We start from the raw sequence: 20,574 nt of genomic DNA, 5'->3' as shown, positions 1-20,574 counted from the left end.
TCCACCCCCACATGCCCCCACCACCACCACCCCAAACCTCGATCCAATCATGCCTTGTGACTTGCAGGATCCTTTGGCGGTGAGGTGGGCCCTTCTGGTGTCCCCCCCGGCCCCCAAGTGGATACTTTCGAAGCCGAGGAACCGGAAGCGCTGAGAGCCCCTGAACCGCAGCCTGAGACACCCCAGAGAACCAGTCCAGAGACTACACCCTCCACCTTCCCAGAGACACTCGCCTCAGTTGGGCATAATAGTGAAGAGGTTCCTGGGGCACTATCTAGTGCACATGACATGTGTGCTGCGATACATCAGGTGGAGGTAGGAACCCCCGAGGGGGTGGACAGTCAAGAGGGTGGTCTGACCCCAGAGACTTGCTGCCGTCCAGTAGGATTACCAGCTTCTGGAAAGGGTGGTCCCGTCGATAGTGGAGATGCAGACGTGAGCCAGAGGAGCCCTAAGGGGCTGTCAGCAAACATTCAACGCCTGCAGGGGCAGTGGAGGAGTCCATCCGCCTGCAGGGGCAGTGCAGACAATGCGTGCCACCCAGGTCAACACCTCAGGGTGGGGGCTATTGGCCATGGATCAGGATGTCCAAGGTCTCTATACGGGCGGTGATCGAGACACAGGACCGTACTGCCCTGCCACAGGCAGCCATGTACCAGAGTCACCTGGACATTGCAGCGGCACTCCAGAGCTTGGCCCAGTCATGATGGGTTATGGCTGAGAGCCTCGGCGGCATTGCCTAGGCGCTGGCCGACCTGAGCCAGTCACAGGGAGGTGGCACAGTCACTGGGGGGAGGAGGTCCACTCCCTGTGCTGAGCATTAAGACCCTGGTTGTGAAGGTAGCAGGCCTCCAGGTGGCGGGGGACCCACGGTGGTTAGCTCCAGTCGCACCACCCCCTTTCTAAGGAATAGCTCAGGGGCCATCCAGCACCCCGAGGGAGGATGTGATGGGGCGCGTAGCTGGTGACTCCCGAAAGATTGCTGCCGCAATACCACAGCGCCTCAGACACTCTCGTCATGTCTCCTGTCCATGGCGCATCTGATGGGCAGCGGGCAGAACAGTGCGGCACCACGCCACCTGGGACACCTAGCGTTAAGGGCTAGGGCACAAACCTGTCCAAAAATGTTCACCGTTTCACAATAAATGGTGGTCAGCTAGAGGGAGGGAGATGGGGTATCCGTGGTGTTGGCCTCGCTCCCAGTGAGGGAAATGGGTTGCAATTAGGCCCAGGCGCACACATTGTGCAGCCTCCTGTGCCTGTCCCCGTGCTTGTAAGGCAATATGCATCCCATTGATTACTCCCTTTACCTGAGGCATCCCAGCGATGACTGAAAACCCCGCTGCCCTTGCATCCTGGTGGGCTTGGGTCACATTGAATTTGTGACGACCGGGCATACAGGGCCTCATGGACGACGTGGGTGCACCTGTGCACCGAAGTCTGCAACATCCCGGACACGTTTCCACTCACTGCCTGGAAGTACCCCTTGGTGACCATCACCTTGATGGCCACTGGGAGCGGGTATCCTCCCCCATATCCCCGCGGTGCCAAGTGCGCCATGATCCTGCAAATGTGCCGTACGATCCCCCTGCTCAGCTGGAGTTTTCAACAGCGTGCCGGTTCATCAGGTCCTCGAATGGCACGTGCTGCCGGTACACACGAGGCCTCATGTGGTGTCTCCTTCCCATTTCCTCCTCAGCCTGTTGGACAGCCAACTCTCAATCCTGACCGGCTCACTCCTGTTTCTCTGGGGCATGCTCTGCAGCTGCAGGGTCAGCCTCTAGCAGCTCTTGCTCGTACTGTCTCAGTGCATCCCTGCAAGGCTGCAGAGGCCAGAATGAAGGACACTTTTCCCGGTTGGATTCAAATAGCCATTGTCTGCAGGGGGTGAAAGGCACATATGTTAGCATGGTGCATACCCCATACCCAGCCAGGTCCACTGAGCTACATGGTGGCCCCAGCCTGCACTGCTGCCCCTGACCACAAGTACTTCCCACCCTCACCCTTCCTCCTCTCCCATCCCTACGCCACCACCAGCCATTCCCCCTGGCACTCTGCCCTCCACACCCCTGGCCCTGTAGGTGCCCGACATTGCAGGGGCTTCTGCCCCCAGCACCCATCCCTGCTGACAGGCAGTACCAGTAACTGGCCCTACCCATGCCAATGGTACACTCTGCGGCCACGTCTGGCTACCATGGGTTTTGCCCTTAGGTGGGCCGCATGGTGCCCTGCCAGCGCCTGGTTGGCAGGGGTGGGGTGGGTCACCCATACGGCCAGTGTCACTGTGCAACCACAGGCCATGGTGGGCGGTCACCGGGGTGCGTGGCAAGATGGCTGCCCAATCGCCTTTCCCGATTTCAGCGTCGGCTAATGGAGAATCCCGCCCCTGATCTTTCGGTATGGTAGAGCATTTAATTCAGATGTATGTGCATTTTGTCTTTTACAAGTTTACATACAAATATATCTAATTATATTTAACTTTTTTAATTTAATGCACCACAGACTCTAATGGAACTAAAGCCTGCCTTGTGCATGAAAGGTGGCTCTTTGCTTTGTCGGTTGCTGTAAACCTATTGTAACCTGTTCATAACATTATGACCATTTCTCTGCATGGGACAGGAATGTAAAACTACACAGAATGGTCAGAGATTCCAGAACAGTTTTTTTCTCCTCATCTCTGCAGACCTTACTACCAACAATAGTATTTATAAAATGTGAAAGTAATCTTGGCATAACTTTGTTCTAATTATACTTTATTACAATTGCTCTATTTTCATTTCATTTCTGCAGATAAAGAGCAATGTTTTGAATCTGAATAATCACGTGGGTAAATATGCAAAGATTTGTGAGGAGCAAAGGAAAGAGGTAAATAGTCACTATATAAAATTGCCAAAGACATTTGTTAATCATGAATGCCAAACGGCAGCCCAAAATATAAAATATATTTTCAGTATACCTCAAAATTTGCCATGCTTTGTCATCTCTGTTGACTCTTCTCAATTGTCCTATTTTTTGTGAAATCCAAAGTTAAGAGTTAGCCAAAAGCACATTCAAAAATTAGGTTTTTGGAAGGTTTCTAAAGGTAGGAAGAGAAAGCAAAGATATTATTGTGAGGGTAGGACTGAGCTAGTTGAGGACCATCCTCCAGATGGCCAAGAATCAAGGACAGAAAATTTACTTTCATTGCTGACCACCTAACAATTCCCTCACCTTCAAGCGATGATGGGCTAATAAAGTGTAGAATAATATGTAGACAGTGGAATTTTAGACAGGTTGAAGTTTGTGTCGGCAGGACGTTAGTGGGAAGGGTTTTGCAGAAGTCACATCCTAAAGAAACAAAAATTGTAAATAGCACATATTAAAATGATGATTTAATTCAAGAGTTGGCTCTGACCTCTATGCCTTATCTGTTTCACAGATTATGGAGCTTAAAGAGAAATTGAAAGCTTATGAGAGTGAAAAATTGTTGGTTCATAATAACCATGGACGAAATATTATGGCCGGTTCAAATTCAAAGGAAAATGAAATAAAAAGGTATACCTACAAACACGTTTTTTTGTTTCGCAATCAAAGGCACACAATTTTTCAAGAAGATGCTTTTTCACTCATTTTCGTGCAGCAATTTGGAATGTTGTTTTCTTTGCAGATGTAGGACATATATATTGCTGTAAGGCATTTAATTATTGATTGATGGGTTTCTTCATGCCCTTTTCGTCTTCAGTCCTTTTGTCCTTATGCAGCTCAGAGTTTGTCTAGATATCAAATTCAATGTTAAAATAATAATGGCCATGTCTCTTTCGACTGTTAAAACCTGTTTGATCTTGCTACTATGTTGATGCTTTGATGTATTTTCAAAGTTATCTTTTTATACTTAAGTGAAAATTTAGCAGACGTGTTCAATTAGATTTTAACTGTCTCAAGAATAGGTGATGAAACAGATTAAGACAACCGAGGATTGATGTACCACAGGGTGTATGCCTGCTATCAGAGAACAACACACATTTGACCTCTCCCAGGTCATTAATAAATTATAGTCTTTTGTTAATTAAAAGTTAATTGTAGGGATATTTGTCACATAGGAATGCCTATTTCCTAGGAACAAAGATGAACCCAGTCCCCACCTCATTACATTACCCTGGATCTTCCAGAGTTTACTCCAGGGGAGAATGCAAGACCTGCATACCAAATTAACCCTGTAACACCCAGACACAAAGGTGATGTAGAAACTGTTGGCCGTTCTTGTGTCAAGCTCCCTGCAGAGGTCTTACAGGGACTCAGCAGGGATAAAAGAGGTCCATAAGACAAATAGGAAACCTTTATTTTCCCTCAGTGTCAGGATGACTTTCAACCCTATTGGACTCAGACTGCTGTTTTCATTATTTCATTTCTGTTTGTGGGACCTTGCTGTGTACAAATTACCTCTGTTTCCTACATTACAACATTGATCACAAAACATCTCATTGGTTGTTGCAATTGAATTAGGGACCAGTAACTGCTTGTTTAAAGTGATCTACTAATTCAGCAAAGTAAAGCTACCTACAATATCTACCTTTACATTCTAAAATCCAGAATTAACATGACATATTGACAGGCAAACTGTGGTCAAAAATGCTACACTGCACATTAAATGGCAGGTGTGACCAAGACAGGTCCTACAGCTCTTTACCCCACCCAGTCATCGGGGACCTCTTGAGTCACAAAATCCTGCTAACTGTCTCCCTCAGGAGGAATTTTAACTGTTGACTTTTGTTATGAGCGGGATAACAGAAGTGCCAGTTTCTCTAGCCCCACTATTCCACAGGCCGCATTGTAAATGAACTAATTGTTTACTTTTGCTGTTGAAAGGCCCAGAATAAGAGACTTTATCAAGGTTTCTTTCAATAAACACAGAATCGTTGATTTATTATGAAGCAATACGTATTATTAAAAGCAAGTTGCAAAAACCAGTTGACATCCAATTTATATTTCCAGAGGTGTAACTATTTACCCCTTTAAATCTCACCACATGCACACAAAGGACAAAACAAATAGGGTTTCTGCAGATGTTGCTATTTAAGGGGGAGGGGGAGCATCTTTTGACCAATGGGAAAACTTCATAAAAAAAGTAAATAACGATCATGCCAGCGCGGGAGCGGAGAATCCATTTTCCTGCAAGGAGTCGGGACCCTCGCCGGTTCCCAATTCTGCGGGCCTCGAAAAGCAACATACTCTGGAAATACCGTCTGAGGTCATTGCCAGAGGCCCGCTCCGCCCCGACCGGCCCAAGTCCTGACACGGCATGGATATAATATGGTCCAGCCGGTCAGGATACTCGCGAGGTGGACTCAGTCAGCAGCCGCCCTTAAGGGGGCGGACGGATCGGCGGTGGGGGGGGGGGGGCCTTATAGTCAGCCGGGGAATGTTTGTGCGGGGGTTGAGGGTCAGGCGTGCGGCCAATCGGGATTTCATTTTTGGGTCCAATTCCACAGTCTGAGTCCGCCGTGGAGCATGGTGCGGCCACTGGAGGCCTGCACATGCGGGGCCTCCAATCCGGAGGTGCGGGGGCCCATATCTGCAGCAAAAGCTGCTAGCCCCCTGCAGGGCTAGGAATTAGTGTCCCTTTCATGCCAGCTTTTCTGGCGTGAAACTCCACCATTTTGACAGCAGCATGGGGACATAGTCCCAATAATGGACAATCCAGTCCAATGACTTTGGGATCTATCTCTCATCTCAGATTCCCAAATACAGACAATTTATTTTCTATATCAGTATGAGAATTTCTCCAAGGATACTGATAACCTCTGAATTTTAGCTGAGGCAGGGAGAGAACGAGTTGGGCAACCTTCTCCTTTTGGTTTATTCCAAAAACTGAGTCCAAAAAAAGTTAAACACAGAGGATGGTTTCCAGAAAATCACCAGGGCCTCTTTTCTCCAACAATTCAAGTTCAAGTAAACAAATAGTTCTCATCTCCTCAAGTACCTTGCTGATCATTTAGATGAAGTCATGTGGCTTCTTGGAAAAGGCAATTTGCTCACAATCCAAAGTGAACTTAACATCTTTTTGGGAAAAAAATCAGTTTAGTTCTACGAGATATGTATTCATAACATTTTCAAGATCCAGCCTCTGAATTCCCTCAGAAGTCATTCCAACTTGGACTGCCTCAATAACTGCTTTCCGCCTGATAGTTCAGTCTCTTCTGAGACAACGGGCTAGATTCTCCAATTCTGTGCTATGTCTGCAGGATCCGTCTGGTCTTACAACCAGAAAGTCGGCGGCGCCCTCGCACCAATCCTCTGCCCGGTGGGGTGCTAGCAGCCCCGCAGCTAAAGCCTAGATTTTATCTGCGGATATGGCCGTAGAATGGCCGGGTCCATGGCCCACATGCGCATGCCTGTGGCGGCGCGTGGTGCAACATGGTCCCGGGCTCTCTCTCCCCCCCCCCCCCCCCCCCCCCCGACTGTGGCGGCGCTGGACACCGTCCACTTAGTTCCAGCTAAGTAAGCCCACCGACTGTTTTATACCTTACCTTTCTAGCTGCTAACCCCTGAAGTCAACTTGGCCCAACCTTTAAGTATAATGGACTCCAAGCTGCTTTAGTTGGATTTATCCTAATATCTACAGTTAAACTTTAATCTTACCGGAACAAAATATTGGGCACAATTCAGTGACCCCCGTTGAGCCCGGTGGAAGCTGGGCGCAACGGTGAATCATGCACAACCCCCAAATCGGGCTCTGTGCTGGGTGTAAAACCTCACGAGAGTCACCCAACTTGCTCCATCTGGCGCAATGTGGATCTCGGCCGGAGAAATTCCCTAAGGCCAAAAAACGGCAAAGTACTGTTGTACCCCACTAAACACACCGTTCAGCAGATTATGAGTCCGTTGAATCGTACCCATTACCTCTAAAATATTAATATGAATGCAGAAGGTTTTATTGATTCATAGACGTGGGTGTCCCTGGCTGGGCCAACATTTATTGCCACTTAGTGGCTTGCTAGGCCTTTTCTGATGGCATTTAAATGTCATCCAGACTGCTCTGGAGACGCATGTAGCACAGACCAGGTAAGGATAGCAGATTTCCTTCCCGAAAGGATATTAATGACCAGACGGGCTTTTAGGACATATTGACAAAGTTGAGGGGATTAGATTATGACAAGAGGTTGAGTAGACTGGGACTGTACTCATTGGAGTTTAGAAGGATGCGGGGGGATCTTATTGAAACATATAAAATTATGAAGGGAATAGATAGGATAGATGCGGGCAGGTTGTTTCCACTGGTCGGGGAAAGCAGAACTAGGGGGCATAGCCTCAAAATAAGGGGAAGTAGATTTAGGACCGAGTTTAGGAGGAATTTCTTCACCCAAAGGGTTGTGAATCTCTGGAATTCCTTGCCCATTGAAGCAGTTGAGGCTCCTTTAAACGTTTTTAAGAAAAAGATAGATACCTTTCAAAAGAATAAAGGGATTCAGGGATATGGTATACGGGCTGTAGAGTGGAGCTGAGTCCACAAAGATCAGCCATGATCTCATTGAATGGCGGAGCAGGCTCGAGGGGCCAGATGGCCTACTCCTGTTCCTAGTTCTTATGTTCTAATGTATTTGCAGGCAGGGTTCACGCAAAATAAAGCATGTGGTCAGTCCACCCCCTTCCCACCCATCCATGAACTGTCTTCCATATGGGGAATGGGTAAGATGTCAGACCGCTCCCTGCCCTATGGCCTATTGAGGACCTACGTTGCAACTTAAGGACCTCATTTCACCCCTGCCGCTATAACTCGTTAGATGGGGGAAGATGAAGAAATGATGGCCAGCCCTAACAGTTCACGCTTAAGGGAGGGAGCAAGGTGGGTTGATGGGTGGGTTCCCTGTGCCCATCAGGGACATCCCCACCAGCCTCTAAAACCCTCCCACCTGCATGTCTACCTCCCCCCACCAATGCCCTAGATCCCCCCCTTGACCAAAGGCCCAGACTGGTTCTGAAGTCTGACATTCAGAATTTTTCTCCTCCGGGCTTCTTGTAGACAAACTGCAACCTCTACTGTGTTCTTGCGCTGCTGGGGCTACTCAGACGGCAATTCTTGAAAGTGAGACTTCATGGGTTTGAGTGTTGAAAGTCCCATTCTCATGCTGTTAAGCCCACCCCCAGTGTATTATAGCTGTGGGGCAGCCCATTTTAATGTCAGCAAGGTGCCAACCAACCTTTTGACAGGCTGGGGTGGGGGGAGGGGTGTGGAGGAGGAATGTGCCGCCCCACCTTAAAATGCACCCCAAAGAGTAATGTAGTTTTATTTTTCCTCCTTTTATCACCCATTCTTTTGGGAAGAGTGTTCACAAATGTAAGGCCCTCAGTGAGGTCCAGCACGGTTTACCTGCCTTTGCCCTGGTGAAGGAAGACAGTGAAGGAATATTAATGAGGTAACTATGGGTCGCAGAACTATTTATTTTTGACGAGATGTGTTTCTGTGACTGAGGAAATTAGGAACTCATTGGTTGTGAGATTTGTTATTAATTCCTGATGCCAGAATCTGACAATAACAGGGCAATTGTGTCTGAAACCTGAATGATCATTCTTTTACATTCATTCTCTCGATATGGGGATGGCTGGTAAAACCAGAATTTATTGCCCATCCTTAGTTGCCCTTGAGAAGGCTGTTATAAGCTGCATACTTAGTGTGCATGTAATAAAAGTACTTCCACAGTGTTGTTAGGAATGGAGTTCCAGGATTTTAATCAAGTGGCAATGAAGGAAGAGCATCAGAGTTCCAAGTCACGAGGGGTATGTGGCTTGAATGGGGAATTTGCAGATGCTTTTGCTCCCATGTTTCCAACACCCTTGTCCTAGGTGGCGGAGATCACAGGTTTGGAAAGTGCTGTTGAAGGAGGATTGGTAAATTGGGCCTTTTGTAAGTGATTGTGGCTTTAGAGAATCGGGAGCAGAGCCATGTTGAAAAATATCCAGCCCCTGACCAGCTCTACTAGTTATGGTATTTATGTTTCGAATCTAGTCAATAGAGACCCAAAAATATTGATGATGGGAGATTTGGTGATGGTAACACCATTATGTTGGGATGTTTGGATCTTTTTTGGAGATGATCATTGCCTGACACTTGTGGCACTAACTTTGCCACTTTTCAGTTCAAACCTAGATGTTGTCCTAGTCAGGTTGCATATGGGCATGGACTGCCTCATCATCTGAGGAATTGCATCTGGAGCTCATCCTGACTTTGTGATTGAAATCTAATGAACAAATAACTTCCTCATTTGGACATATATTCACACAGTCAAATTTTTTTTTAATAACTTCTAATTATTTTGAACAATGATTTTTGATGGTAATCAACAAAGAATAGATAATAGGCTGAGTGGATAAACACTGCAACCACATTATAACTTGTATGGTCAGCTTGGTTCAGAAGTCTTTCAATGCAATTTTAATAAGCGCATAATGTCTAGCGGATATTTTTAGAACACCTGCTTCACTGAGTATACATAACATCTTCTTTAAAACTGCTCTATATTGCCTGTCAAAATAGGAGTTATAAGAGCTCTGACATTGTGGCAGCAAAGCACAATTTTTTAATTTGGCAAAATGGCCATATATTGTACGATAAAAGCTGTGTGAATTTCAATAATTGATATATAGTGGCAAAAGTATTTGCAAGGGAAAAGAAAACCCCCTTTCTGATGAGTAATAAATAGATTGAATGGAATTGTTTAAAGCATCATAAATTATTTACATGTTTGCATACAAAAATTATGGTAATTTTCTGCTAGTAAACAAAGCCCCTGAACTGAAAAAAATGCTATAGCCTTGGCAGCAGCAGTAGAAAATCTGAAGTATTAATAGGTCTTCTCAGCAGTCTCTTACATCAGTCGTTGGAATACAGTCGTTCTGAGAGATGTAAATGTCTCTGTGCATCAATATTTTAAGAGTCAACAACAAACCAAGTACGTCAGAGTGAGATTACGTAATATAGTCACGTCTCTTAACTTTTTGAACAACAGTTGGTGCCATTTTCTGTGTCTAACAACAGAGTAAGTTAAAGTAAAAGGTGTTCATGTTTTGATGGTCGTCCTGGTAAAACTAAAAACAAGTTGGTTTTCACTGTATTTTAGTTGGATTAAATATTAACACATTGATGAATGAGTCTTATTCCTTGCGTTGGTCAGTAGAATTTATGTTCAGTGCCTTTGCAATCTATTTAATATGGAAGCCACAGGATATTCCTTTCCCCATAGTGCAGCAAAGGTGTTAGCTACCTTTGTGAAGAAGTAAGTACCTGAATTTAATATAGTAATGCAGTAAACCTCATATGAGCTATAGCATTTGGTCTTTCATGTCATGCAGCTTCTTGAAACAAATGAATCATTTCAGTCATTGTAGCATGACATACTTGTGTTTGATCACCAATGCAGTCCAAATTTGAAGAAGAAATTATTCAGTCTTTGTGGACATCATTCACAAAGGACATAACCTATTGACAAGTATAATAATTTTCTGTTTTTGAAGGAAGGTTGGTCATATTACTGAAAGCATACTTCTATAATGCTACAAGTGTTGTCGCTGTGCAAACTTCCTTTCAATTCAATTCCACTTTTGTCCATATGGAAATTCATTTTGTGAAACCTTAATTGGTTGCTTTTTTAAAAATTACATCTAAATGAATAATAACAAAAGGAAGAAGGTTACACTCTCTCAAATCTGACTTCAAAGAACAAAGAACAAAGAAATGTACAGCACAGGAACAGGCCCTTCGGCCCTCCAAGCCCGTGCCGACCATACTGCCCGACTAAACTACAATCTTCTACACTTCCTGGGTCCGTATCCTTCTATTCCCATCCTATTCATATATTTGTCAAGATGCCCCTTAAATGTCCCTATCGTCCCTGCCTCCACTACCTCCTCCGGTAGTGAGTTCCAGGCACCCACTACCCTCTGCGTAAAAAACTTGCCTCGTACATCTACTCTAAACTTTGCCCCTCTCACCTTAAACCTATGCCCCCTAGTAATTGACCCCTCTACCCTGGGGAAAAGCCTCTGACTATCCACTCTGTCTATGCCCCTCATAATTTTGTATACCTCTATCAGGTCGCCCCTCAACCTCCTTCGTTCCAGTGAGAACAAACCGAGTTTATTCAATCGCTCCTCATAGCTTATGCCCTCCATACCAGGCAACATTCTGGTAAATCTCTTCTGCACCCTCTCTAAAGCCTCCACATCCTTCTGGTAGTGTGGCGACCAGAATTGAACACTATACTCCAAGTGTGGCCTAACTAAGGTTCTATACAGCTGCAACATGACTTGCCAATTCTTATACTCAATGCCCCGGCCAATGAAGGCAAGCATGCCGTATGCCTTCTTGACTACCTTCTCCACCTGTGTAGCCCCTTTCAGTGATCTGTGGACCTGCACTCCTAGATCTCTTTGACTTTCAATACTCTTGAGGGTTCTACCATTCACTGTATATTCCCTACCTGCATTAGCCCTTCCAAAATGCATTACCTCACATTTGTCCAGGTTAAACTCCATCTGCCATCTCTCCGCCCAAGTCTCCAGACAATCTAAATCCTGCTGTATCCTCAGACAGTCCTCATCGCTATCCGCAATTCCACCAACCTTTGTGTCGTCTGCAAACTTACTAATCAGACCAGTTACATTTTCCTCCAAATCATTTATATATACTACAAAGAGCAAAGGTCCCAGCACTGATCCCTGTGGAACACCACTGGTCACAGCCCCCCAATTAGAAAAGCATCCCTCCATTGCTACCCTCTGCCTTCTATGGCCTAGCCAGTTCTGTATCCACCTTGCCAGTTCACCCCTGATCCCGTGTGACTTCAATTAAATATGTGTTCAAAAAAACTATTCCAGTGCGTTAAAGTAATATCAGTGAGACCCACCCTGAAGGCGTGTCCTCAATCATACATCAAACTCCTGTTAAATGTTCTTATAGAGAAGGTCACAAATACGTTCAGGAACCAATTTGTCCTGCATCTGATGGTGTGAAAGTCCACACATGCACCGCTGGAATCAACACTTTGGGCTGGATTCTCCGATCGCCGAAGCTGAAATCGTGTTCGGCAATCGGCAGGAGAATCCATTTCTACGCTGGAATTGGGGGGGCGGGGGGTGTTTTCCCAAAGTTCCGCCCCCTCAAAAACAGCATACTCGAGTACGTCGGGACGGCCTTGGGATGTCACCTGAGGCCCTCCCCCAATGGGCCGAGTCCCCGATGGCGTGGGACACATGTCCTCACAACTTTCGGGGACCTTGCGTGGCGGCTGCAGACTTTCCAGCGCCGCCACAGTTGGGGAGGGGGGGGGGGGGGGCCTTCCGTTGGCAAGGGTGGCTTCGGTGGGGACTGGGTGAACTGGTGGGTAGTGGTCCGGGCGTGGCGAGGGGGCAGTTTGTGGCAGGCCAGGTCCGTGCCTGGCCGGCGCAATGTTTTACGGTGCGGCTGCCGTGCGCATGCGCGGCCAAGGACCTGGCATCTGCGGCCATATCCGCAGTGGCTTTAGGTGGCGCAGCTGCTAGCCACCCCACCAGACAGAGGATCAGTGCAGGGGCTCCGCTGACTTTTTGGTCGTAAGACCAGACTGATCCTGCGGACGTAGCCGCAGAATCAGAGAAGCGAGCCCTTAGTCTCCCAAACGGAGAATCCAACCTGCAGACGGCAAAAGCATATTAACTCCCCAGGGATCTCCCCAGTCAAACCACTGTGCATTAGCCCAGACTGATAAGCCCATTCCTTCATCAATTTAATCTTCTGGCTGCTAAAAACACCCAGGCTCTGCAAACAGAATTTGTTTTTAAAACATGACAACTGCAGTCAAACGCACACTAACCCCAGGCTTTTAACCCTTAAATTGCCCTCTACATATATAATTCAATTTTCCTAAAATTTTCCAATCATCACACTGTGGAAATAAGATTTTATATAACATTTTAAAAGTTCATAGAGCATAACTTCAGAATTGATAAATTATCTCTTGTGTGATGTGGTCTAATTACCCCACAGCATCACTCTATTCTACCTGAAAACTAGACTGCATCTTGATTCACCAGGTGTTTTGATGTCATGGCCTAGTTTGAGGTGGAGCATTAGGATACAAACTGAAATAAAGCGGTTTTTGTTTTGGATTATGCAACCTGCAAGAGACCTGCAGGAGCATTTCAGATAAATTCTGAAAATGGACATCAGTGGACATTAGACGTGAAATGTGCTCCTCCGAAAGCACTTGCAAAGCTTCAGTTGAATTCTGCAAGTAATTTATTCTACAGAAACAAATGGCAGAATAATGACCTGGTCATATTCCTTTTTTCCAGATTTGAACAAGTCCTTGAAAATATCTTCAGCAATCGACAAAAAATCAGGATTACCTGCTTAGATTTAGAACTGAAATTGAAAGAGATGGAGCTAAAAATGTATTATTATCAAAAGTATCAGCAACATGCCAAACTGCTTTCGTGTGAGCATGTAACAGAAAAGGTAAAATTGTTTGAATCTTTCAAGGGTGGGAAAGTTGAGTTACTGTCAACATATTGGCCTGGTCCTAAAAAAGTTACACTTCCATTTTGGCTCCCGAACTGCATTTCTCCAACAATTGTATACAGATGACCTGAGAGCTGGTGCCAGTTTCTATTTCTTCTCAATAATTTGGAAAGCATTACATAAAAAATTACTCTTGGCAATTTTTTGTTTAATAGTTGATATTTTCTGAAATACATCCTTTAATTGGTATCAACTGTAACTCTGCTGGCAGCACTCTTACCTCTAAGTCAGAAGGTTGTGGGTTCAAGTTCCACTCCAGGACTTGAGCACAATAATCCAGGCTGTCATTCAGGGCAGTACTGAATGAATGCTGCACTTTGACAGATTAGGGGCGGGATTCTCTGGTCGACGCCGCCGAAATAGCGATCGGCCAGAGAATCAACGTTCACGCCGAAATCAGAGGCGGCGCCGCTTTCGTGATGCTCAGTCGCCTCCAAAGCATATCGACGGCCTGAGGACATTGCCTGAGGCCCCCCCCCAATGCTCCGCCCCCGACCTGCCAAGTTCCAGATGGCGTGGGTCTCTCATGCTATTATTTGTCGGGAACTCAGAGTGGCAGCTGCAGACTGAGTCCAGCGCCGCCAGTCGGGAGAGAGCCAATCCGCGGGCAGGGGAGGACTTGGCAGGGGTTGGGGGCACTATTGAGGTCTGGTGGTCGTGAGCCGACCAAAGTGGGGACACTATTTGGCAGGCCGGGTCTTGGCGCGGCCATGGACCCGGCAATTCTCCGGCAGTATCGGCAGCTGGAGCCAGGTGCTCTACACTGCCTGCCTGCTAGCCCCCCACCAAACCAAGGGTCGGTGGCCGTTTTGTGCCGAATTTTCAGTCATAAAACGCCACCGTTCCCACGCCGGCATCAGTACATACCCTTAAAATCAGAGAATCCAGCCCTAAGTCTATCAGATGAGAAATGAAAAGACTCAAGTGGACATAAAAAATCTTATGGCTCTATTTCAAAGCAGAGTAGGGGAGTTATCCCAGCATCCTGGCCAATATTTATTTACTTATTTTTATTTTTTTCCAATAAAGGGACAATTTAGCGTGGCCTATCCACCGACCCTGCACATCTTTTGAGTTGTGGGGGTGAGACCCATGCAGACACGGGGAGAATGCAAACTGCACACGGACAGTGACCCGGGATTGGCAGCAGTGCTAACCACTGTGCCTCTCTGCCGCCATCTGGCCAATATCTATCCCTCAATCAATATCACAAAAGCTGATTATCTGACCATTATCTCATTGCTGTTTATTGGAGTTTCTATATGCAAATAGCTGCCAGGTTTCCTACAACAATGTTTCCAAATCAAAATTACTTCATTGGTTCTGAAGGGTTTTGGGATGGTTATGAAAGATGCTGTATAAAAGCATGTCTTTTATTGTTTATTAAAATTACATCAAAGCATGATACAGAACTGGGGTATACACGTGTTCAATGCACATGGTGTTTGCGCCCTTAAATCAGGAAAGAACCAAAAGGGGAATTTTGAAATTTAAGTATTTTTGCTAGCGTGTGTTGCCCAGTATGTGTTGGGCCAGTTACGCCATGATTCGTATAATCAAAGAACTACGCAAATGAGTTTCATTTTAATTTGTACAGCATGCAGTTAAGTTGGGGGGGGGGGAAAAATCAATTTTCATGTTGTTAAAATGCACAATTTCACAGGCTATACAAGTTCTGTAATATCCAACTGTAATATAGGTGGCATTGGGGGTGGATAATTGAGGGTGGAATTCCAAAACGGCTTTTATGCTGGCCGGTTTTCCCCACTCAATTGTCCCTAACAGTGACATAACAGGGTTCCTACCATTCGGTGACAGGAATCCCATTTAAATTCATTTACATATGATTAGCAGTCCTACCTGCTGGAAAATCCATGCCGGGGTTCCCGACAGATTTTGACAAACAGGAAATTAATGAAGAGAACCCGCTGGGGGTGCACAGGTAAATTACAGCCCGCGGGAGGGGGGAGAGGGTCAGGCAATGCACTGTTGCATTGCCGGTGGGGGGGGGGCGTCCATTGTGGAGGTTCCCGGGGGGGGGGGGGGGGGGGGGGGGGCTTTTTTTATATTTTCAGATTGGGCACCCTTTAAAAAGCAGCTGAGGTTGCTGGCGGGAAAGGCTTTTATTCAGAGCCCATCCGCCTTCTATGATTGTATTTGTTTTCCAGAATGATTCCAAAAATATGGTGGGAAAGGTTGGCAGTGCAGTCGGTGAGCTACACAATGCTTTTCCCACCTGACTTGATATTGTCAAAAAAAGAGAAAATTCCACCCATAGTCATCTCTATTTTAGTCCTTTATTTTGAGTCAAGGACATTCGTTAAAGATTAAGTTGTTTTGCAAAAATAGGTAAAAGCTGCGTTGTTGATTTGTCATGTGCCGCTGTTATTTTTATACTTACCACGGCATGCATCAGGTATAAGATGCAAATCTTGTTCTGATTTTCACATGTTCCTGGGTTTATGACAATCTTTATTGTCACAAGTAGGCTTACATTAACACTACAATGAAGTTACTGTGAAAATCCCTTAGTCGCCACATTCCAGCGCCTGTTCGGGTACACAGAGGGAGTATTCAGAATGTCCAGTTCACTTAACAAGCACGTTTTCGGGACTCCTGGGAGGATACTTGAGCTCTCGGAAGAAACCCACGCAGTCGGGGAAACGTGCAGACTCCGCACAGACCGTGACCCAAGCTGGGAATCGATCCTGGGACCCTGGCGTTGTGAATAAACAGTGCTAACCACTGTGCTACCGTAAACAGGACAGGAGGACATTCCAAGAGCAACACCAGGCATACCCAAGAATTAGGCACCAATGTGGTGAATCTACAACACAGGACTGCTTGCATGCCAAACAGCATAAACAGCAAGTAATCGACAGAGATTAACAATTCCACAACCAGCAGCTTCAACCATGAATGATAGTGGACAATTAAACTCACTGGAGGACGAGGCTCCATAAATATCCCAATCGTCAATGATGGAGGGGACAAGCACTTCAGTTGCATTTGCAACAATCTTCAGCTGGAATTGCCGAATGGATGATCCATCTCGGTCCCCGCATCACAGATGCCAGTCTTTAGCCAATTCAATTTGCTCCACGTGATATTCGGAAATGGCTGGAGGCGCTGCCTACTGCAAAGACTATGGGCCCTGACCATATTCCTGCAATAGTACTGAAGACTTATTCATCAGAACTTGCTGTGGCCCGAGCCAAGCTGTTCCAGTACAGCTATTTTGTATTTACCCAGCAATGTGGAAAATAGCCCCGATATGTCCTGTCCATAAGAAACAAGACAAATCCAACCCAGTCAATTTGGCCCCATCAGTCAACACTCTATCATCAGTAATGCGATGGAAGGGATCATCAACAGTGAAATCAATTGGCACATGCTTAGTAATAACCTGTTCACTGACACTCAGTTTGGGTTCTGCCAGAGCCACTCAGCTCCTGACCTCACTGTTCCTTTGGTTCAAACTGGACAAAAAGAGCTGAACTCCAGAGGTGAAGGGAGAGTGATAGACCTTGACATCAAGGCAGATTTGATATCCAGGAACCCTCGCAAAATGGGAATCCGGGAAAACTGTCCATTGGTTGGAGGTCACACCTCGCACAATGGAAGATGGTTATTGTGGTTGGAGATCGATCATTTCAGCTCCTTTCATTTGTAATGTTTTCAAGTTCTGACGAAGAATCACTCTGGTTCACAGGCATCCACAGTATTTTGCCTCTATACCAAATGTGAGTTGGACCTGTTCTGGAACCCGCTGTACCCCTCACCTGTGTTAGCATCACACCGTGGTCGTTGATATCCTGTGTCAGACCTACTTTTTCATGTAATCATGGATCATGACCTTATAGGAAAAGGAAAATTCCTCGCGTTCTGCTGTTTTTAAAAAAAAATATGTTTATTGCCCTTTAAGTTTGCAAAATTTCTGCAGTACTGGTAATTGTTTTTGAAATAAATCAATATTTTATACTTATTTGATTAACATAGTGCTTTACCTATCTGATCTTTAGGCATCTTGCAAGCATGAACGTAGACTTGCAGCATTAATCACACAACACAAGCATATTCAACAAAAGACGGAAACAGCGGAGAAAATGCTTGAAGAAAACGATAACTGGTTGCACCGTGTAGAGAATGAAATGTGCTTATTGGGCCAAAATGGAAAGATGCCTCAGGTAAAACTAAAATAATTGATAATCTTATGAGGTTAATTTTATACATTATGATCCATCATATCATATAGCATACAGTATTATAGGTGTGTTCCTTTCAGAACAGAAGTTCTTCATTCTTGAAGCCAATTGCATGCTAATTTATATTAGCAATTTCTGAAAATAATTGAAGTTTAGGCAAACTATCTTTCCCCTTTATGGAAACACAGTTCCTATGATCAAGAGTTGACTGGACATTCTGACTCCTGGACGATTGGGTATTTTCTGAAAAAGGAGTCTCTGTAGATTGCAAATGATTGACCTGTTTAGGACCTGCTTTTGTGCGACGCCTGAAGGGTTCTGGATGAAATCACTGGGCTGGAATTTGCGATCAGTGGCGAAGCAAAAGCGCTCGCCATTGACATGAAGTAAGTGTCACTGAGATCTAGCGATCTTTTCAGTGAGAAATTTATTTCTGTCACCATGCAGGGATACTGCAATTGATTGCAGCATTCTTTACTGAGGATTTCCCATGATAGTGTTGAAGTGATGTCATCAGGCTGTCCACATAGTCAATCGCATTAAAGAATTTTCACCCAATCAGGAAGCTAAATGCTCTAAAATAAGGTCACTTAAATTGTTCAGTGTAATTTTTTTTCTAAGTGTTCAAACATATACACATGGGGCAAATGTAGAAGGCAAAAAATGTTCTTAATTATTTTTAAAATCTATTAATTAATCCTGTGACAGCATTCCAAGATTTCAAAAAAGTATATTTGAATAATTGAGAATTGCTGAAAAAAAGATACTTATCGAATCTTTTCACCTGGCATTCATCAGGACACCTTGCAAGAATATCAGTATAAGGGGAAAACAACAATGTATACTGTATGGGAAGAGAGTGCTGATTGTGTGAGAAGTGGAATCTGGTGGAGGAAAATGCACCATTTGATGATGACTGACAGTTAACTGCCAAGCATTGTTTGAAATTTAAACCAGGCACCTTGACCCTGTGAAGAACAGTTGCTTTATGTATTGTGACATGGATTTGATTTGATTTATTTGTCACATGTACCGAAGTATAGTGAAAAGTATTTTTCTGCAGCCGAGGAACGTACACAGTACGTACATTGTAGACACAAGAATAATCAACAGAGAACGTTGACAAATGGTACATCAACAAACAGTGATTGGTTACTGTGCGGAACAAGGGGCCAAACAAAGCAAATACACGAGCAAGAGCAGCATAGGGCGTCATGAATAGTGTTCTTACAGGGAACAGATCAGTCCGAGGGGGAGTCGTTGAGTCTTGTAGCTGTGGGGAAGAAGCTGTTCCTATGCCTGGATGTGCCGGTCTTCAGACTTCTGTACCTACTGCCTGGTGGAAGGGTCTGGAAGAAGGCAAATGCCTGGGTGGGAGGGGTCTCTGATAATGCTGTCTGCCTTCCTGAGGCAGCAAGAGGTGTATACAGAACCAATGTGGGGGTGGCAAGTTTGTGTGATGCGTTGGGCTGAGTTCACCACAGTCTGCAGTTTCTTGCGATCTTGGACCGAGCAGTTGCCATACCAGGCTGTGATGCAGCCGGATAGGGTGCTCTCTATCGCACATCTGTAGAAGTTTGTGAGAGTCGATGCAGACATGCCAAATTTCTTCAGCTTCCGTAGGAAGTAGAGACGTTGTTGGGCTTTTTTGTCTGTTGCATCAACGTGAGTGGACCAGGACAGACTGTTGGTGATGGTGACCCCTAGGAACTTAAAGCTATCGTCCATCTCCACTTCGGAGCCATGAAGCAGACGGGAGTGTGTGTGTCATGCTGAGCTTCCTGAAGTCGATGATCAGTTCCTTGGTCTTTCCAACATTTAGAGAGAGGTTGTTTTTGGTACACCATGCAACCAAGTGATTTATCTCCCTCCTGTTTACCTCCTCCTATTAACACGCAGGGCCCTGTTCTTTGCAGACAGAAAGAACAGGTGCATAGTACCTGTTTCAGCGAAACAAAATAAGTCCCAGCTATTCACTGACTCATTCCTCAGGGCAATGCCCTTACCAATCGGGGTCAACCTCCCTGATTTAACTTTCAAACAATGCTTGACCGTTAACTGTCGGTCACCGTCAACTGGATCATTCTCCAGGGCAATATCCCAACCAATCTATTTGTCAACCAATCATAACCTCTTCTCGTTCAGTATAAATTGATGTTTTCCCCTTATGTTGGTATTCTTATGAAGTGTCCTGATGAGTGCAGAGGGCAGCACGGTAGCATAGTGGTTGGGCAGCACGGTAGCATAGTGGTTGGGCAGCACGGTAGCATAGTGGTTGGGCAGCACGGTAGCATAGTGGTTGGGCAGCGCGGTAGCATAGTGGTTGGGCAGCACGGTAGCATAGTGGTTGGGCAGCACGGTAGCATAGTGGTTGGGCAGCGCGGTAGCATAGTGGTTGGGCAGCACGGTAGCATAGTGGTTGGGCAGCACGGAAGCATAGTGGTTGGGCAGCACGGTAGCATAGTGGTTGGGCAGTACGGTAGCATAGTGGTTGGGCAGCGCGGTAGCATCATGATTGGGCAGCGCGGTAGCATAGTGGTTGGGCAGCGCGGTAGCATAGTGGTTGGGCAGCGCGGTAGCATCATGATTGGGCAGCACGGAAGCATAGTGGTTGGGCAGCGCGGTAGCATAGTGGTTGGGCAGTACGGTAGCATAGTGGTTGGGCAGCGCGGTAGCATAGTGGTTGGGCAGCACGGCACGGTAGCATAGTGGTTGGGCAGCACGGTAGCATAGTGGTTGGGCAGCGCGGTAGCATAGTGGTTGGGCAGCACGGTAGCATAGTGGTTGGGCAGCGCGGTAGCATAGTGGTTGGGCAGCGCGGTAGCATAGTGGTTGGGC

The 20,574-nt window shown here is 45.9% G+C and overlaps 1 protein-coding gene across 2 annotated transcripts in view; it reads left to right on the top strand.

Moving 5' to 3' along the window:
- The window catches only part of LOC140384706 (kinesin-like protein KIF18A), a 117,338-nt gene that overhangs the window by 57,117 nt on the left and 39,647 nt on the right, over positions 1-20,574 (top strand). For both annotated transcript variants that reach the window (XM_072466656.1, XM_072466654.1), the window contains 4 exons: positions 2,791-2,865; positions 3,419-3,534; positions 13,306-13,468; positions 17,554-17,718. In XM_072466656.1, coding sequence (XP_072322757.1) covers positions 2,791-2,865; positions 3,419-3,534; positions 13,306-13,468; positions 17,554-17,718 — 519 coding nt within the window. The remainder of the gene's footprint in view (positions 1-2,790; positions 2,866-3,418; positions 3,535-13,305; positions 13,469-17,553; positions 17,719-20,574) is intronic.

Source organism: Scyliorhinus torazame, chromosome 10 (genome assembly GCF_047496885.1).
Source record: "Scyliorhinus torazame isolate Kashiwa2021f chromosome 10, sScyTor2.1, whole genome shotgun sequence".
NCBI classification, from domain to species: Eukaryota; Metazoa; Chordata; class Chondrichthyes; order Carcharhiniformes; family Scyliorhinidae; genus Scyliorhinus; species Scyliorhinus torazame.
This window is presented reverse-complemented; position numbering and strand designations above follow the sequence as displayed.